The sequence below is a fragment of the Nicotiana sylvestris genome, chromosome 10, assembly GCF_000393655.2.
Source record: "Nicotiana sylvestris chromosome 10, ASM39365v2, whole genome shotgun sequence".
Lineage (NCBI taxonomy): Eukaryota > Viridiplantae > Streptophyta > Magnoliopsida > Solanales > Solanaceae > Nicotiana > Nicotiana sylvestris.
This window is the reverse complement of record NC_091066.1, coordinates 152,772,578-152,792,371: the sequence shown is the minus strand read 5'-3', so window position 1 is coordinate 152,792,371 and position 19,794 is coordinate 152,772,578. Positions and strand designations below refer to the sequence as shown.

General features: G+C 35.2%; 2 protein-coding genes across 6 annotated transcripts; one reads left to right on the top strand and one right to left on the bottom strand.

The window, feature by feature from the left end:
* Nucleotides 1-1,376: 1,376 nt before the first annotated feature.
* Nucleotides 1,377-7,697, top strand: LOC104225671 (beta-glucosidase 40-like). 5 transcript variants are annotated; one of them, XM_009777519.2, is made up of 14 exons: nt 1,377-1,814; nt 2,854-2,920; nt 3,330-3,388; nt 3,562-3,637; nt 4,443-4,514; nt 5,023-5,110; nt 5,207-5,462; nt 5,567-5,682; nt 6,308-6,411; nt 6,511-6,531; nt 6,623-6,654; nt 6,864-6,966; nt 7,115-7,223; nt 7,328-7,697. In XM_009777519.2, the coding sequence occupies exons 1-14, from the start codon at nt 1,665-1,667 to the stop codon at nt 7,500-7,502; spliced, it is 1,428 nt and encodes a 475-aa protein (XP_009775821.1). In that variant the 5' UTR covers nt 1,377-1,664; the 3' UTR covers nt 7,503-7,697. The 5 variants fall into 5 exon arrangements, with proteins under 5 accessions (XP_009775821.1, XP_009775820.1, XP_009775819.1 ...); XM_009777518.2 differs by having other exon boundaries at nt 3,357-3,388; nt 6,308-6,531; nt 7,328-7,696; XM_009777517.2 differs by having other exon boundaries at nt 6,308-6,531; nt 7,328-7,696.
* An 880-nt stretch (nt 7,698-8,577) lies between these two features.
* LOC104225670 (probable mitochondrial-processing peptidase subunit beta, mitochondrial) lies at nt 8,578-19,569 on the bottom strand. Its single transcript, XM_009777516.2, has 9 exons — nt 18,840-19,569; nt 14,565-14,729; nt 14,075-14,212; nt 13,835-13,986; nt 13,462-13,570; nt 10,624-10,722; nt 10,409-10,474; nt 9,300-9,407; nt 8,578-8,982 (listed from the first exon to the last, which is right to left on the bottom strand). The coding sequence occupies exons 1-9, from the start codon at nt 19,509-19,511 to the stop codon at nt 8,896-8,898; spliced, it is 1,596 nt and encodes a 531-aa protein (XP_009775818.1). The 5' UTR covers nt 19,512-19,569; the 3' UTR covers nt 8,578-8,895.
* Between the last annotated feature and the right edge of the window lie 225 nt (nt 19,570-19,794).

Genomic DNA, 19,794 nt, shown 5'->3' with positions numbered 1-19,794 from the left:
TTTCTTATTTTATTGAGAAATTATGTGGCCCATTTTCAAGTGACAAGTTTCTAATTTTCTTTTCACATTAAAAGGTAGAACTAATATTTTTCGTTTCAATTTATGTGTCATTGTATACGTAATTAAAAACAAAAACAAACAAAAAAAAAAGTTTTGGAATTGGGATCATAATATCATGACATTTTTGTGATCATAAAAATATATAAAAGTTTAAAATTAAATTATTTTAAAATATAAAAATATATACTACTTTTTTGGTGACGATAAAAGAATGATGGGATTTGCAATACAAGATTCAACGCGTGTAATTTTTGGTATGTATTCAAATGTTGAATTTTATTTCTTGAAAATTTTAAGTATTTAGAAATTACACAAGTGTGTTACAATTGATAACAAGTGTGTTACAATTGATAGATAGAAATAGTCTCTCCAAGTTTATATGATTAAGTTATCTACCTATATGTCATAATAAAACTTGTACTATAAACTTACGATTTATAAGCAAGGTTATTAATGAGCTAGATTTCGTGATCTTAAATCTCACATTATTTTATTGGCCAGCCTATACTTTACTTGCCAAATAAAGAATCCGTTAATTATATGACAGATAATGTCAAAAATAAAAAATGCAAATATACACATGGTTTGTATTTTTTTTTTCCTTCTCTTTTTCTTACTTTGATTAAACTATTTGGTGTTCACAAGTCATTTGGCATGACCAATTCAACTGGAGTTTTAACGTTTTCTATCAAAGAGGACTTCATTTTCAAGACTCGAATTCGAGATCTCTGATTAAGAGTGGAAGGACGCTAAAGTTTTCCAATTTATATCAGGTCTTTCTAATAAATATATTTCATAAATTTAGTTTGTTTCTCTAATTATTTTAGATCCTCTAAGTGGATTACTTATTTGATCAAATTACATTGTAAACGTATGTTGTATATGTATCTATTTGGTCGTTGCTCGTAGTTGCTTTATTTATTTCTTTGACATAATTTCATTCAAGTGTTGGAAAGCATATATAGTCACTGATATTCTGCTTCCTTTAGTTCAATATAAGCGCTTCCCCTTTAATAAGCTCTATGTAATATACATCTGAATTAGTTAGACTAATGAATATCGAATATCAAATGACTATATTAAAAAAATAAATAGTAGTAAAATATAGACTGAAGAGACTGAAGAATTAATGTTGCCCTCATGCCCATGTCACCTATGCACATGTGAGATTGTGCATTCAAATGTAATTAATATTCCTCTGCCCCTTCCCCCCCCCCCCACACACCCAAAAAACAAATACGTCCTACAAAAATGGACCAATAAAGACACCATGATTGCCATTAATTCTATTTCAAAGTTCACACCATTTTTGAGTTTTCAACAACCAAACCACAAACTTCAACTTCATTCATGTCATGAGTCTCTACTTCAAAGGATAGTTTTTTTTTGACGTACAAAACTTTGGATCGAGCCGTAGAATCAGCCGATGTGATTGTATCAGAGTAGATTGCTTACATTATACCCTTTTAGGATACAGTCTTTCACCGAACCTTGCATGAACACGAGATACTTGGTGTACGGGTACATAAATATGATAAAGATTGCTCTTTTCTAATTTCTTCTTCTATATACAGTACTATATTCAAGAGGTAATAGCTGCCAAAATGTTGCTGAGGAGTAAAAACGACCAATTTGTAGCAATGATGGTATTATTTCTGGTTGGGTTTCATGGAATTTGTTTGGCTGAAGAGAACATAAACAGAAGAAGCTTTCCAGAAGGTTTTGTTTTTGGAACTGCTTCTGCTGCTTATCAGGTTTGTTTCTTTTTTGGTCCAACAGAACCTCTCTATAACAGCCTCGTTTGTTCCGAATATTTTTGGCTGTTATAATGAAGTGCTGTTGTAAAGAACATATATATATTATAACGTAACATAAAAATTAGTTTCAAAAAAGCTTGGCTTTTATAGTGAAGTATTGTTATAGAGAGGTCTGACGGTATTATTTTTTCTAATTATCTTATTTCTTTGTCTCCGAGAATTTCCATTACTCGTTCTCTTCATTTTCATTTTTGTTGTCTTGAATCATCTATCTTTGTCTATATTCTTCTTCTTCTTCTTATATATTGCCTCCACTCCAGTTTGTGATCTTTTTTCCTTTTTAGCTCGTTATATTTTTCTAAACTTGAAAAGAATAACATGAATTTTTCATTTTACCTTAATATATAAAAATTATTTTACTTCCCACACAAATATTATGATATGTTTAAGACCTTAAATTTCAAAAGTCTTATAATCACACAAATACGGTTTAAGATCACACGCTTCGAAAGTTTTTTCTTAAACTTCATACCGAATCAAATAGGTTCACAAATTACCTTTAAAGTAATCCGATCATGTAAAATTCTTTTACATAGCAATGTATATAAGTTAAACCAAAAGAAAAATAGAACTGGTACAAAAGACGCAACTTATTTGCTGCCCTAATGCCTACAACATTTATATATTAGGTATAATTATTAATCTAAAAATCACATATCTAAATATAAGAAATAATTAGCGGAACAAAGTGGCACCTTGGAGTACTAACAGTAAAGTTGTCTTCGTGTGACCTACACATATATATATTATTGGTTCGAGCCGTACAAGCAATCACTAATATTTACACTATAGTAGGCTATTTAAATTACATCCTTTGGGGTGTGACCCTTTCCCGGACTGCCTGAACACTGGATATCTTGCACCGGGCTGTTCTATTTTATTTTATTTTATTTTTTAGTTAGCAGAATACAATATAAAATTGGTCTCATCTTGCATGATAGTTTATGTAATGTGTTATTTGAAAATATGTTGGCAGTACGAAGGCGCCGTGAAAGAAGATGGAAGCGGTCCAACTATATGGGACAAATTTGCACATACTTTTGGTAATTAGCTACAAAACATTTTATATATATACCCTTATGGATCTAACACATGCATGATAGTTACACTGTCATATTAAAATATTATAGTTATAGACAAATTAGTATAAATCAAGTGATGTAAATCTGATGAATTTTTTGATGACCAAATTACAACATACTATAATCTAGCTATTACTTATATTGTAACTGAAATTTTCATTAGTTATGCTTGTTCATTCAAATTCATAGAAAAATATTAGCAGCGCAGCAAGATTGCAATTCTTTGACTTTTTCACCTCATAAGAACTAGTGTAAAATTGAAGTCTAATTGTTGCGTTTTTTTACTTAAATTAATAATGTTGCTACAATTGGCAAAGTGTAAAGATGGTGCAATGTTTAATAAGTTGTTATATTTGGCTTTGGGAGAAAGGTAAAATACTCGACTTTAGCAATGCAGATGTCGCGTTGGATCATTATCACCGTTTCCAAGTAAGTCACTTTTCAATTAATTAAAGAAAAACTGGCCATGAATATTTAATTATAAATATTAATTTATAATCTGATAAAAATTGATAAGGGACCTGTAATACAGGTCAGACTATACTAATAATGTAACAAGTATACTAGTATATTGATATTGGAAAAGTATTTTCTTGAAACAGGAAGATATACAACTGATGAAGGACATGGGAATGGATGCTTTTAGGCTTTCCATTGCTTGGTCTAGGATATTTCCCAGTAAGTTTTCTTTTTATCTATATCTCTATTTTATTAACCAAGTTTGTTTTCAAAAATATATTCCACTAAGATTTTTTTCACTATAAACATCTATAGCTATATTATAATTATAATTATAATATTATAATATTATATTATTAAAGAGAGGGAAGAGCCTCCACATTACGTCAAGTGGCAGCCTCACGATAGGCCATTTGGCAATGTATGACAATACTCCTATAAAATAGGAACTACAAATTTCAGGTTTTTTTATTTTTTTAAAAATAACTAATTTTATATGTGGCTTATTAAACAAAGTAACACATTAATAACAATTTATATTTACAATGTAATAATACTAAATATTAGATAATATAATAAAGAAAAATACATAACAAAAAAATTATTCGATCACTGTATGAGTCTCCTTTGACTTAATAGAGATTTTATTATCGGGTATACTATATTGACAAATAAGATAACAATTGAAATTTATTAAAGCAAAACGATCTAAAATGTTCAAACAAGCTCAATCACAATTTAATTTGATTAATATTTTTTAATATTGACTGTGCATCGCGCAACTACGACTACTAGTAATATTTCATATCCTCAAACTCTAGCTACTTTATTACACTTGTATAATTGTATGGAGCTAAGTCAAACTCGAGGTTAAATAAATTTAAGTATAATAAAAAAGACGAGAGGGGTTTGAGTTAGTGGCAAATAGTTCATTTCTAACATCATGTTCCTTCCTTTTCTTTTCTTTTTTTTAATCTTTAAAATCTTACTTTTAATTGTTTAGACTAATTATGTGTTAATACAGACGGTTCTGGGAAGATCAATCAGGCTGGAGTTGATCATTATAACAAAGTCATTGATTCGTTATTGGCCAACGGTAAGCTTAGGGTGTATTTAATTTATGAAGGAAAGAACGTTTTCGAGTCATTTTCTGGTGTTTGGCTGCCAAAAATATTTTTGAAGGTACAAATTTTTTCGAGTCATTTTCTGGTGTTTGACTGCCAAAAAATATTTTTTGAAGGAAAAGACTTTACACCAAAAGGGTGAAATTTGACCTCCCTTCACCCAATTATCTCAACTCTTAGTTTCTTATAACTGGTTTAACCAACACTTAGACATTATTATCAATCTTAAATACTCAAGAAGTCTAATCAAAATACTAATGGATTTGCTAATACTATTATCGATCTTTAGTAAATATTTTTTCCACAAAATATTTTACGTCCAACCAAACACACCATTTCAATAGAAAATAACTCATTTTCTTGAAAATATTTTCTGAAGAATGACTTCGGTCGTACCAAACACACTGCTGCATGAACTCAAATTTCTAACTTTTGACTGTGGTTGACATTTGACTCACTAATCATAGTCTCATTTTGCAGGGATTGAACCATATGTGACACTCTACCACTGGGACCTTCCTCTAGCTCTGGAAGATAAATACAAGGGATGGCTCAGTCCAGACATCATGTAAATAGGAGCTTATTAATTAACTTCTCTATCTTTGGTAAAAATAAATATTGTAAAACATAATACTATAAACTTAGATCACTTAACTCATTGCAGACAAGACTTCGCGATATATGCAGAGACGTGTTTTGTGGCATTTGGCGACAGAGTGAAGCATTGGATCACGCTCAATGAACCCCATAATTTTGTGCAACAAGGATATGATCTAGGCAGCCAGCCACCGGGGCGTTGCTCTATCATCCTTCATGCCTTTTGTAGTGAAGGGAATTCTGGTACTGAGCCTTACATTGCTGCACACAATGCTCTCTTGGCTCATGCTACTGCAGTGAACATTTATAGGCAAAAGTATAAGGTACTGATCCTAATAAGTACATGACTTTCACTAACTTGTTACAGAGTACCATTCTTTATTTCTAGCATGGTTTTATACAAAATATTGACATGTGATATTGACAGCAAAATCAACAAGGGTCAATTGGGATATCGTTAGATTCGTATTGGTATGAATCAGCAACTAACCACAAAGAAGATATCGAAGCAACACAACGAGCACTGGATTTTCAGCTAGGCTGGTAAGTACTTTTGACTCATACTTAAGCTCAATTATTGCAGATGTAAAATCGAGCACTTATATTATCTATTCGATAATCTACTCATTTTATAATCTGTTGCTCTTAATATGATGTGATATTATCTGCTTTGGATCAAGTCCATTTTCCCTAAAGGACTCACATCATTAAGAACATCTAACTCCTTTAAGTAGCTTATTTTTCCTTTCTACATCCACATGATCCGAGTATTTATGGTCACCGAAGCCCAGAGGAGAGGTTGTGTATACATCTTTGAAGCTACGGGTAAAGATAGTAAACCGGCCCATAGACGGGCAAAGGCACTAAGCCAGACCCTATTCCATCACTCTGTCATCCTCATACTCGTCACGACAAATTATTAGCTCTGATACCAGTTGTTGGACTAAAACTGCTCAAAAATACTCTTAACATGGTATGACATTGTTCGCTTTGGGCCAAACCCGCACGATTTTCCCAAAAAGCCTCACACCATTAAGAGTATCCAACTCTTTATAAGTAGCTTATTTTTCCTATCTACTTTCTATGTGAGACTTTGTTCCCACCTCCCAATACATTCAAGCTTAGAGATTACGAAGAATTGATGGTGTGAAAGTTTTGTCTAATCCAGGTTTATTGAGCCATTAGTCTTTGGTAACTATCCAAGCACAATGATCAGCAGAGCTGGAAGCCGGTTGCCAAAATTCTCTCAAGAGGAGTCATCTCTACTCAAGGGTTCGTTCGATTTTATAGGCATAAATCACTATACTACATGGTATGCAAGAAGCAACATTACTAACTTGATTGGATTTTTGTTCAATGACACAACTTCAGATTCTGGTGCTACTGTTCTTCGTATGTTTTCAATCCTCTTCTCACATTCTATACAATAGTAATGTTGATCACGCTTTATTGCTTAACCAGTACTTGTCGCTGCCTTTTGTAGCATTGCGCTTGGGGAAGCCAATACCAGACCGGGTAAGTAATACTGCAGAATGGAATACACTTAATATTGTTTTAACAACGACAACAACAACATGGATTCTCACGGGTGGAGTCGGGGGAGGATAGGGTGTACACCGACCTTACCCCTATCCTGGTGACAGAGAGACTGTTAATATGGTATTAACACTATGCTCATTGAACAATATTTACTTACTGATGTTATTGTTCTTTTTGACTTGCAGGCAAATTCAGTATGGTTATTCATAGTACCTCATGGTATCAGAAGCTTAATGAATTACATTCGTGTAAAGTACGGGAACCCCACGATTATAATCACAGAAAATGGTAAGTTGTCTAAGATGTGTACCAAGTTAAGCATTTATACCGGAGAAAATCATGAATTTCAGCTCAGCAAAACCAACTTTGTCTTGTGCTTTTCTCTCAATTAGTTTATCTATTGACTGACTGCACTTCTATTGAACTACTTCTAAAGGAATGGATGACCCAAATAGTCTATTCATCTCTAGAAAAGATGCACTAAAGGATGAGAAAAGAATCAAGTATCACAAAGACTATCTCACAAACTTGTTAGCTTCAATCAGGTAATTAGTTATCGTCTGACTCAAGGATTACGATCACATAAACAGGCGTTACGACGATTTTGTCCGTTGATAACAGTTAATATTTGATTTTGCTTGATATACAGAGAAGATGGTTGCAATGTGAAGGGATACTTTGTGTGGTCTCTATTGGATAACTGGGAATGGCAAGAAGGATTCTCCTCTAGGTTTGGTCTTTATTATGTTGATTACAATGACAATCTCAAGAGATATCCCAAGAATTCTGTAAAGTGGTTCAACAATTTCTTGTCTTCTGCTTAAGCAATTATCTTGAGCATACTCACTTTACACGGATAGACAACACAAAGTTGTCAATAGTATATCATGTGAACATACCTATATTGTGATGAACAATAGACATCCAATTCAAATGTTGAAATTCTTAAATATGTAGTCAAGTTAATCTTGAATTTTTTTTGGACATCTGAACTAGCACTTCACTTACTGAAGTACTAAAGTGTAAAAGACCATCGAGTTCAAATCCCATCAGGAAAAAACGCTATCTGATTTATTTGCATCTGCTTAAGTGGAGTTACTATGGGTCTTTGCTGGTGAGAGATAACGGGTATCCAGTGAAATAGTTGAGGTAGGCATAAACTGGTCCCGACACCACCATTACCAAAAAAAACGTATAAATATCTTAACTTAACCAAACAGTAGTATGGGGAGACGCAAATAAGATAGGTTCTTTTAAAACAGAGAAACAAGCAGTATTGAGGCAGTGAAGCTTGAAAAATCAGAAACAGAAGTAAAAAAATAATTTGAGACGGGGTCTCTTCTCGGATTCAAAATTCAATGACTAAAATTATTCATTGATAGAAGTTAACATTCAGATTTCTATTCTCACCAGCATTATATAAAGCTATACCTTGATTTTCAGTTCTTAACATATGGAGAAATTACTTGTTTGAAGTATACATATAAGACATAAAAGTGAGTTCGATTAGCCATTTTTTAGGTGCAAAGTGTAAGCTACATATAACAGACTCTTCAGATGTACCCAACCACAAATGTATATTAAACCGTAGAAGATTCATATAAATGCAGTTAGCATCATTTGGTTCAGAATCAGGTTATCCCACGATTATAATCCTGGAATTATAACCAAAATAGATAATCCCACCTTCTATATGAGATTGAGAATCTCATTATTTTGGTATAAATGTTGTCCATGTTTTAACTAATACCCACGACGACAAATTTAATACTGGGATGACCCACCTAATCCCTGTAACTTGGTGCTTACACCCCACAGAATTTAAAAGGGTTAAAACGAAGCATTCTGCCACAAGAAAACGATGAGAGAGAGATAGAGAGATCACTTCACGCGTACGCATAACAAAACCAGTACCACCAACGGCATACTTTACCCAAATGATTCTAATACAGGGAGAATATCCAATGCAATTTTCGTAATATATTGCATAAGAAAAAGATCCAATTTATGCTGACTGAACTGACAGCCAAAGGCTTCCGCAAGTAGTGTTTTCTACTCGTCATTAACACCATGTACAAAAAAAAGGAATGTGATCAACAAAATCTGTCACTTATTTTATTAACTAAGTGTTTTTGTAGACCATGTGTATAATGCCCAGTGACAGGCTTCCAACTTGGAAACAAAATGACTTTAAGCCTTGAAGAAAGAATAAGCAATCTAGTAGCGCAACCAGTATGTCCTGCGTCTGAACCAGTTATAATCAGGCAAATCCTGAATCGGTCCCCTTGCTGATATTGCAATGTCCTACAGAGGGAAAAGCATAGAAAAGAAGGCTCAATCCTACAGTTAATTCTCCCCCAATGTATAATAAAATAAAACCAAAAAAATCATGGGGAGATAATAAAAAAAAATCACATCCTACAAACCTACAGCATGGGGAGATAATGCGAGTGTAATCACTTATTTTTTATTCCAGTACTACTGAAGAAAAGAAGCTCTAGATTAAACCTAACTTTCCTTAAATGTATCATGACAAATAGTTTGATTTCTCTTAAAAATGGGTTAAAACTTTAAATAGTTATTGACTGATACTAGATGTGCTGGAGATCTCAAGGACTTACCCTGTCGAAAATAAAGCGATTTGCAACTCGCTTGACAGTGTCAGCATCGACCCTGTCAATTCTGGAAAATAACTCAGCATGTGGAATTCTGCGGCCATACGTGATTAACTGAAAGGGAGAAAAACTTCAACTGTAAGTAAATTTAGTAATTTCAAAGTGTAGCATCAGTTGACAAGAATGCATTAAAGGTCATCCTTTTAACCACAAAGCATCTAGCACACAGATACTGAAGAGGGTAATTGAATTAACTACGGCAAAGCTTCTACCATCTAGCCATCTAGGTTCCATTCATTTAGAAGAAAGTGACAGTAACATCAATGCATCTAGGCACAAGTTTTTTTAGTTCCTAGTTTCTTTCGATGATTCCTCCGACTCATCTCAAATACGGTAATATCAAACAATTGACAGTTAAAGCTACGTTTCTGCCACAATGTGTAAGTGATCCCAGAGCCCTGTCAGCAGAGTCATGAAACAAAATGTCTATTGATGTTAGAAGAGTCAGTCTTGTTACCTAGTTTTTGGAAGGCCAAGATGCTAATCTCTAATTTAAGCTCAACATGAAGTTGTTACAAGATGAAGGTTTCGATGAGAAGTGAAAGAAAAGGGTTTTCAGATGAAGCATATCTCTTTTACTTTCCTTCCATCTAATAACCAGAACCAAATGACCCACAATTTGCAAAAGAAAGTAAATCAAAAGGTCTCTCCCCTTCACCTTTCCCCTCCCTGTTATGGGACCAAACATATCTTTGATTTACAGCCTAAGCCTCGGAAGAAAATTCCAGTTAATTTGTGACTGATGGAGTCTTCCTTCCATTTTCTTCCTACTCCCTTCTCGCCCCGTATTTTTTAAATCAGGAGAACCAAGAGAATATTTTCTTCCCAAATTCTTCTTGAACTCTTATCCTTGTTTTCTTCTTGGTTGGCTTTGGAGGAGCTACTGCTCCCTCTATTTCATTCTACAGCAGAGCCTTATTCTATTTTTTATGATGATAGTAACTTTATTTCATGAAGTTAAGAGCAAGGAGACTAAAAAATGTCTCTGACCTAAGGAGCCAAATACTCTCTCCTGTGCTTGTTTCTAGTTACAAATACTTTCTACTTGATTTTACCTGCCGTCCAATGTCTTCAGCAGTAGGGCCCGATCCATCAATGTGGAGCATCAAAGAAGATTTGAGCTGCAGAAATTAAGTACATAAAATATAAGTTCTTGATATTGCTAAAAAGACATGCCAGTCAACAGGGAAAGGTCCCTTCAAATTAAATAGAGGCAAAAAGCTCTCCTTTAAAATAGGTCCAAAAGAATAGCTGAGGAGTAAACGAATACCTGATTACGTGCACGAATGACATCAGCTTCTGACACTCTATAACATAACTTGCATATCCCTTGCATGATGACATAAGCTAAGTCACTCAAGCAATCAGGCTGTAACAAGCAGAAAACATGGATGAGTAAAGTTTCAGGCCTATGCATAGGTCACTTAGTGGAAGGGAACAAGTTTTTCAATTCGCTACCCTTCTCTAAATTGACATAATTTAAGAAACACTAATCAAAGGGATGACAATTTCTCAAGTTATGAAGAATTTGAAATGCTTCAAATAGCAATCTTACTAATACAACAATTATTAGAATCACAGTTACTTAATTGAGCAGAATTTAAAAAAAAACTGCCTCTAAATTGTACAACGAAATATGATTTTAAATCACTAGCTTTTACATTTCAAATTACTAATGTAAATTCAGGAATGGCCTTACCCAGTTCCCAATTCACAGGAGAACTAATGAACCGCGATAACAAAAGTTCAATGACCACAAAACAGCAAATCTCATCAAATATGAAGTTAATGATACAGGAATAGTTGAGATTTGGATAAACAGAGGTACTGGAAATTTCTCTCTAAACAGAATTGACAAGCAATAGATGTATTCTATACTATGTTACACAGACTCAGGTGTGGGTATTAAATATGAGCACGAATATATAGGTCAGCTTCGCTTTCCCATAAATTCAAGGATTCAAGGATGCAGATAGAAGCACTGCTACAAGTAAAGGGATCAGGTTATTCTGGGGTTGTGCAAATATGCTTCTATATCATTAAAACATCATAGTTATTAACCTCTAAGCATGATGCAAGTGAGCGTAACTCTGTTTTCTCGTCGTGTGTATCACGCTAACACAAATTTCTTTTAAACTTAATTGTCTTAGATATCCTGATTCATAATTTATTATTGGCAATCCACCCCTATTAAAGTATTGCAATCTGTTTTCCAGTTCATCTCAAAATTAAGCAAAACCTTTTTTTTCCAATTAAACATAACCCTAGTGATAAGAGTTGCCTCTGAGCTATCTTGCTGCATCTATCTCAACGAAGGAGAAGTCTCTCTCACTGACGGAGGACGGACCATCAACTCTCTCAGAAGATTACGCGAAATAAAAAGTATACACTGAGAGGCAACTCTTTCGTACTGACCGGAGACGGTGTCTCTTTTTTTTTTATTTTTTTATAACCGAGAAATCCCTGAGGGTTACTGGCGCACAGTTCAAGACACATTGGATAATCCGATAATGGTCCCGCCCTTCTACCCTTCTCCACTTAAAGGTTCGAATCCGTGACATACGCCTAACCTACACATCACGTGTTGCACTCTATTCCAAAGATGTGGGGGCGTGTCGGATCAGAGAGGCACGAAAATCATGTCAGATCGCCACCAAAAACTGTATGTTGAGTGTAACTAAAGGTTCCACATAATGTAGATTCTATAACTTTTCCTTTCTTCTTTTCATTTCTGTTCATCCTCAATTTTTTCTATGTAGTTGGGAGCAAAGAGGACAGGCAACAAAAAGACATGAGATGTTCAGAAAAGAAACAATAACCTAAAATTTTCAATGTTCTCTTTATTGATTACAATAATCAATCAGCACAACTACATGACCTCTGGATTTCAAAATTACAACTGAGCTGATTGAGCTATTTTATTTTTGGTGATATTGGAGGGAGAATTTATCTTTGCTTCACCAAAATACGATCTGTTTATATGACAAAAACATTAACCCATAGAGATCTTCAGAACGGACAGCTGAATCGGGACTCTTATTTGTGGTGCACAATTTCCTGGAATGTAGGTATATTAAAGTCATTACTTGTGTTTGATTTCTCAGTTTTATCATCCTCAAAACTAGCATATTCTGGATCAGAATTAGAAGAGATCCTAGACCAAGGAAGATCATAGAAGCTTAAGTGACTAGACTGGACTTCACCAAAAGCTTCTCACAGCCACGTTGTTACAAGATTTTTAAAGGATCAAAGCCAGCTTCGCCCACCACAAATCCTCCAGAACATCTCAAGTTTACTTAATTTCCCAGCCCATTTCAGCTAGGATAACCTCTAAATGCTCCTTTAAGGAACCAATCTCCCTCTCCAATGAATGCGTAATCCCAACCTTAAGTATTTCATCGACATTCCTATGTGTTTCTACACACAATGAGCAGCATGGACACCCACAATTTCTCCAAATCAATTCAGCACTGTTAAATTAGTAATCCAAGCATACAAAGACCGTCCACAAGAAAAGCCGGAGACGAAAAAGAAAGAGCAACGACTGATGCCCTCCAATAATTTAGCCTCGTCTTTGGGAAATATCCATCTCTTATAGTTTCTTATTTAAAGATTTGCCCGAGATTCTTTGATTATCATCAAAGTTTCAAAAAATAGTGATACCGAAATCTGTTCAGCACAAAAGAATACTTTATAGGTATTTCACAAACAGAAGAAGAAGGCCCAACGAGTTCATAGCAAAAGAGAGGCAGGGAAGAAGCCAAATTCTTTTGGGAGTACTTGCTCTTACTAATCCAACATAATGGACTTAGGTTTCCAGGTCTAAATGCACACATTCCCTTCCACTGACCAATAAAAATTGCACCAAAAGGAGAAGACCAGCTGACAAAGTTAATATACACAGATTGGTAGTTTTACCTAACCATTCAAGTGAAACAAATAGTTTGAGTGAAAAAAACTTCCAAGAGGAAAAAAAAAGAGGCTAATACTAGAGTAATTCAAGATAAGCAGGAACTCCTCAACACTTCTATATACATGTGGAATCTGAGAGAAAAGGAAGCATTGGTTTTTCCAAGCATGTAGGAACCATATATCTGAAGTCACTGACCTTGGCTTCAGCATAGACACCAAACATCCCTGTGTCTTTATAGTTGGTGTTAAATGCCATCACACTCTCAGCTATTTCATTAATGGCCACCCTTTGGACAAGCTCTGAACTGTTCAAAGAATTACCAATGAAATAAGAGAAATTAGCAAGGCAAATTCAACAACTTTCTATTTTGTGGAAAACAGAACAATTTAATCAAAATCTCCAAACGCCCAGAAATGCCTTTACATGGAACTAATAGATGAGGCATTAAGAAACAACAAACACTATTGTCTTTTCTGTAAGGGCCACATTGGCTGCCGGCTAGAATTTTTTTTTCTTGAAGCATATAAAAGTAATTTGTTTGTTGCGTAAGTAAATGAGAAGGACCAACCCCATGTGCTTCCCGCCTCCTGAAGTTTTGTTCCATGATCCCAGCATTTGTTGCATGACCATCAAAGCTATGGAATCATGGTCTGTCCATGATGCTCCACTAAATGCAACAGCGAATTGAGCAAGAGGCAGATCATCGTCAATGATACGTATCTATTTATGCAGGAGGACAAAATCAGTAAAGATGTAGAAGTAAAGCACATAAAATGAAAAAAGTAAAAACTAAGCAGTGAATCCACACCTCTGAACCTGTAAATATTGCTGGCTCATCTGCTACCAATTGGGAAGTGGTAATAGGATTAGATGATAGTTTTGTAAAATGTTTCTTCACTAGCTCAACGACATCTTCATGCTTCACAGCTCCAGCAGCAGAAATTACCTACAGCAAAGAGTTAAATGTCGCTTTTAGTCTGGCACAAGTTGCTTGAGAACATAACTAACAAACCTTTAACTCCCCCCTTTTCACGTACACATGATCTTTTCTGTATTTGAGATATCTATGATTAGGGCTTGGAATGGAAAGTAATGTAACACCACACTGGCAAACGATTAACTGTCATTCATTTTGATAAAAGGAAGAGCAAAAATGGGATCATTCAATCTTTCCTCCTATAGAGAAGATAGGACATGGCCCCAGATGAAAACAATGAAATTCAATTTAGAAATAGAGGTGAGAAAATTAGTAAGGAAGTCACCAACAGATACTACATCAGCTATGGCAGGTTCTGTACCATTCTATGAGCACCATAGTGGGTTGAAATGTAATCTTGAATATGATCTCTTGTCATTTTCTCAATGTTCTGGGCAGGTCCAAGAATAGTTCTACCCAATGGAGTGTACTGGAATGCAGTAGTATGTAACTGGTCAAAGATGACTTCCTCCGGTTGTTTTTCCACCTACAAGAAGATTGTCCAACATGGAGACTGGTAAATATTGCGATTAAAGAAAATTTTCGCACTTAAGAGAGAAAGCAGAAGCAGATATTGTCACATACTACAATTACTAGCAGAGTACACATACAAACTCCTCTAATAAACTACAAAGATGAATTAACAGTGTAACATAAGGAAACCTACCTGACTTAACATGAACAATAACACCTCTTTAACAGATATGAATTGTAAGCAAACCAACGACACATTACATGGACAGCTACAGTCATCCATCATTGGAGAAGCTAAAGAGGTTATTGTCTAGTCTGACTAGGTACTAACTAGGCATACCAGCATTTTGAAATCATTTCAATTACTGACCATTGTCCACCTACAGATTTACGAGCCAAAATGATTTGCAAGCAAAGATAGCCTCTGAGAAAACAGCGGGGAACACTATAACACTGGCTACAGGAATGAAGCTAGAGATAATATCAAGTCCAAAAAGAAAAAATATTGACCAAGTTATTGGCAATTTGATTGATCAGCACATACTCCGCCAAAATTTCCCTTTCTTTTTAATCAATTAACCATTTCATCAGCTAAGAATTTGTTAGTGACAATTTTCTATCCATTTGTAAATTCTTTTAATCAATCATAAATTTGCAAATTCCTCTTAATAAGATGGTCGTTCTCTACAGCTTTTAAATCTCGCCTAGCCTATCCCGCCGTTCTCCAGTGAACAAAATCAGATATCTCAATATGTGTAAACATCTTGTACAATCAATTAGGGGTCGTTTGGTAGGATGCATTAGATAAAATAATGCATGCATTAACTTTGTGTATTAATAATACATTGTTTGGTAGACATTTTGAACCTATGCATTAGTTATGCAAGCATTAGTTATACATCCTATTTGGTATTATCCTATGCATAACTAATGCAAAGAAAACAATGGTATTAGCAATGCAATAGGTTTTAATGCATGCATTAGCTTAGTTAAAGACAAAATTGTCCTTCAACATTTATGCTTGATTAAAATATGCTAGTTATTATCTTGATGGAAGTTTAAAATAATCCAAATAATGAGAAATAAAATTATAGCCCTAGTAAATAAATAAATACTTAGCATATTTCCTTTTTTATAAATAAATATTTAGTTCTATTTTACAATATAGGTAGACAAATTAAATAATTTTTTAAAAACTTTTTGCGATAAAAATATTTCTCAACATATGTTTCATTTAGAAAGTTAAAGTGATGGATTGCTTTTGAGGGCATTTTTGTAAACAAACAATTCTTTTAGAAATTGCACAATGCTTTAATACATCAAACCAAACAATGGATAAGAAATATGCCAGCATAACTAATACCAGCATAACTAATGCAAGCATAACTAATACCAGCTTTACTAATACACCCTATTCAACATTATTCTTATGCACCCTACCAAACGACCCCTTACAGTGCATTGAAATGATAAAATGGCTCAAACATTTTTTGTACAACCATTCATCCAAAAGAGGATACTTTCTGTAGCACCAAAAAACTTTTGCATTCCCAATCATGTGCCAGTTTCAATCACCAAGTCCCCCAACTCCTAACTTTTCAGACAGCAGAGAAATGAAAGCAGGTTTTAAGAAAGTGACAAAAATACATGCAGTTTTCATGTCATATATAGCCTGTTTCTGCACAGGCTAAAGATTAACATGAAATACCACTTCGACCAGCCAAGAATAACATAAAGGACAACACATCATGCCAAAAATTAGAAAACTATACACCAGCAAATGCGGAGCACATCAGTGTTTAAAAAAGCGATCGCTTTGTCGCTTTAAGCGAGAAGCGACAGCTCATCGCTTTTTTGAAGCTGAGGCGACTCGACCATCAAAAGCGATAGCTTCAACACCTGAAGCGAGAAGCGAAAAAGCGATCGCGTCAGTCAAAAGGGGTCAATTGTTTTTTAAAAAGAGATTGGGTCTTTTTTATATTATACAAAACATAGACCCCAAAGTAAAGACATTTCTTCTCTTCTTCCATTCAATCGAGCATCACTGCTAGTCCGTCCAGCCTCCGGGTAATTTCTTCTTCTCCTTTTTTTCTCTCTTCTTTCTTCTTCTTCTTCTTCCCGTCGACTGCTCACTGCTAGGGTAGGCAGTGATCCTTTTTTTCCCTTTTATTCTTCTTATTTAGCCTTCATTTATTAATTTTTGTGTGTATTTCAGTTTATAAACTTAATTATTATATTTTGAAATGATGATGCTTTGCTGATTTTAGTATATTAAACATAATAATTATTATTTTTTTTCAGTTTTTTCAGTTTTCTTTGAGATGTGACTGATTTCAGTTATTAAATTTAATTTAATTAAGGTTTTACTCATTTCGTAATTGGTAAAGTTGATGTCATGTGACCAGGAGGTCACGGGTTCGAGCCGTGGAAATAGTCTCTTGTAGAAATGCAAGGTAAGTTTGCGTACGATAGACCCTTGTGGTCCACTGTGTGTGTATGTGTTGTATTTTCAGTTTATCTCTTTGCAGGGTTCATAACATATATATGTTATAAATATATGTTTGTCTCTTTGCAAGGTTTACAACAACAACAACAACCCAGTATAATCCCACTTAGTGGGGTTTGAGGAGGGTAGTGTGTACGCAGACCTTACCCCTACCTTGGGGTAGAGAGGCTGTTTCCAAATAGACCATCGGCATCCTTCCCTCCAAGAACTTCCCACCTTGCTCTTAGGGAGACTCGAACTCACAACCTCTTGGTTGGAAGTGGATGTTGCTTACCATCAGAGCAACCCCACCTTGCTCTTAGGGAGACTCGAACTCACAACCTCTTGGTTGGAAGTGGATGTTGCTTACCATCAGAGCAACCCCACCTTGCAAGGTTTACTTTGTGTTATTTAAAAATTGCGCTTAACTTATGAAGCGAGGCGAGCCCCTGTTGCTTTTTTGCGCTTCTCACTCTCAAAAACACTGGAGCACACTGCACGCGATATGGATGAGCTCTTAATCTAACTCTACATGATCAGATTCACCAAATTTATTGTATCTTGCCCAAATAGGCAAGCAGAACCGTCATGGCACGTTTTCATCTCATTATAAATGGTCTCAAGGACTTTTAGATAAATGTAACAGCTTTCACCGAGGCTCTGCAGATATTTGCTTTGACAAAATCATTTTGAATGTTATCCTTAAACTACTGTTCTGAAAGCTAAAAAGGTAGAACATACAAGCACAAAGTAAACTCACTATAATCTGAATCAAATTGGTAGAGCAGGGTGCTAGTTTCTGGTTATCTATCCAACTTAAATAACCAACTTACCAACTAAACGATAAGTACTCTAAATCATTAACTTCAGTTGGATTAGAAATTAAAAAAGCTCCTACAAGCAGCAATTTCTTCTTCCAGCTCAAAGAATCACTTAAACCTCTCGAGAACCATGGCCTTGGTGTATTTATATGATAATTGCATCCCCAAATTCTTTTGCTCTAACTATCATTTCAATCATACTTTCTTCAACATAAGAATAATTTCTTTTTACAAAGCTTAAGAATAACTGATACTCCCTCGGTCCCATTTTAAAGGAGTAAACTATCAATATTCAGGGAATCAATCTATCTTTTCTTTAACTGCAGTTTTTTCACACACTTCCAAGATATTACTTATTGATTGTAAAAGATTGTTTTGAAGTACTAGTTTCTACAACAATGCATCAATCCCAAACAAGTTGAGGTATTGGCTTTATGAATCCTCATTTGACCGTGTTACCCCATTTAAACTCATCTCATGCCAATAAAATAAAAAGGCTAGAAAATTCCTAAAAAACATGGGACGTAAGGTAGAACTGCTAACATGACTAAAACATATTCTCTACTAACAGGTATTCCTATATAGATCTTTTTCTTCCATTGTGCCTTATCTTTTGCTTGTATGCTAGTTTCGAATCAAGTAAGTTTTATTTCAGAAAGTGTGGTCAGATATCCGAATTAAGGCCAAACATAGATACTTCGAGCTTTGTCCCGTCACTTTTTCGGGGTAGAGGGAGAACAATAATAAATCATAACAAAGTAAGACTAATTCCAGTACACATTGTGAATCAGAGAAAGATTAGCTGTTTTCCTCATACCTCTTCCATTTCCCGAAGAATCACACTACGCTCCCGAACAATCTTATCTTCCTCCAAAAGCGAATTCTGCAAAATATCCCCAAGTATATCAATCGCCTTTGGCACATCAGATCCCAAAACCTTAGCGAAATACGCAGTCTGTTCCCTAGAAGTATACGCATTCAAATGCCCTCCCATATTCTCAATTTCCTCTTCCAATGCCCTAATAGGCCGTTTCTCCGTTCCCTTAAAAATCATATGCTCAAGGAAATGCGCGACGCCGTTATTCTCCTCCGTCTCAAATCGAGATCCAGCGTCGATCCAAACTCCGACGGTAGCCGTTGAGGATGACAGGTTCGATTCAGTAGCGACACGTAGGCCGTTAGGGAGAGTAGTGATTTTAGTCTCCGGTGATGAGAGAATTGAGGTGTGATCCGCTACCGTAGGGTGCGGGGAATTGTACTGGAGGAACCTAGGGTTAGGGTCTTCGAGGCGTTTGATCTTTGATTTGACTTGTTCAGCTAAGCGATCGTAGATCATGAAGTCTGGGGGAGGTGGGGAGGGTGGGGAGGAAGGGGGTGAGGTGGTTACGGAGGTGGTGGATCGGGAAGACAGTGTTAGACATGGTGGTAGAAGAGAAAAACGATTGATTCGAGAGCGGCGCGTGAGGTTGAGAAGGTGGCGCGTGGCCATGGTGTAGGATTGAAAGGGAGCCAAGTGGAGTGAAAAGTTTTCCAAGTGATAGCGGAGGAGAAATGAGGATACTGCCTTTTTAGGATAGGTGGTGATTATGTAAAGACGAGTTTACCCTTTTACTCATTCTCGTAGAGGAAATTAATGGAATTGCAAAATAAGCCCAATTCTTTTTGACTTATGTCACCAACGGCCTCTCCCTCCCTTCGTGATGTAAAAACAATTTTTTACTTAGTTATACTAATTTTGAAACTTATTTTGTTTTGCTATTGAGATTTTAACT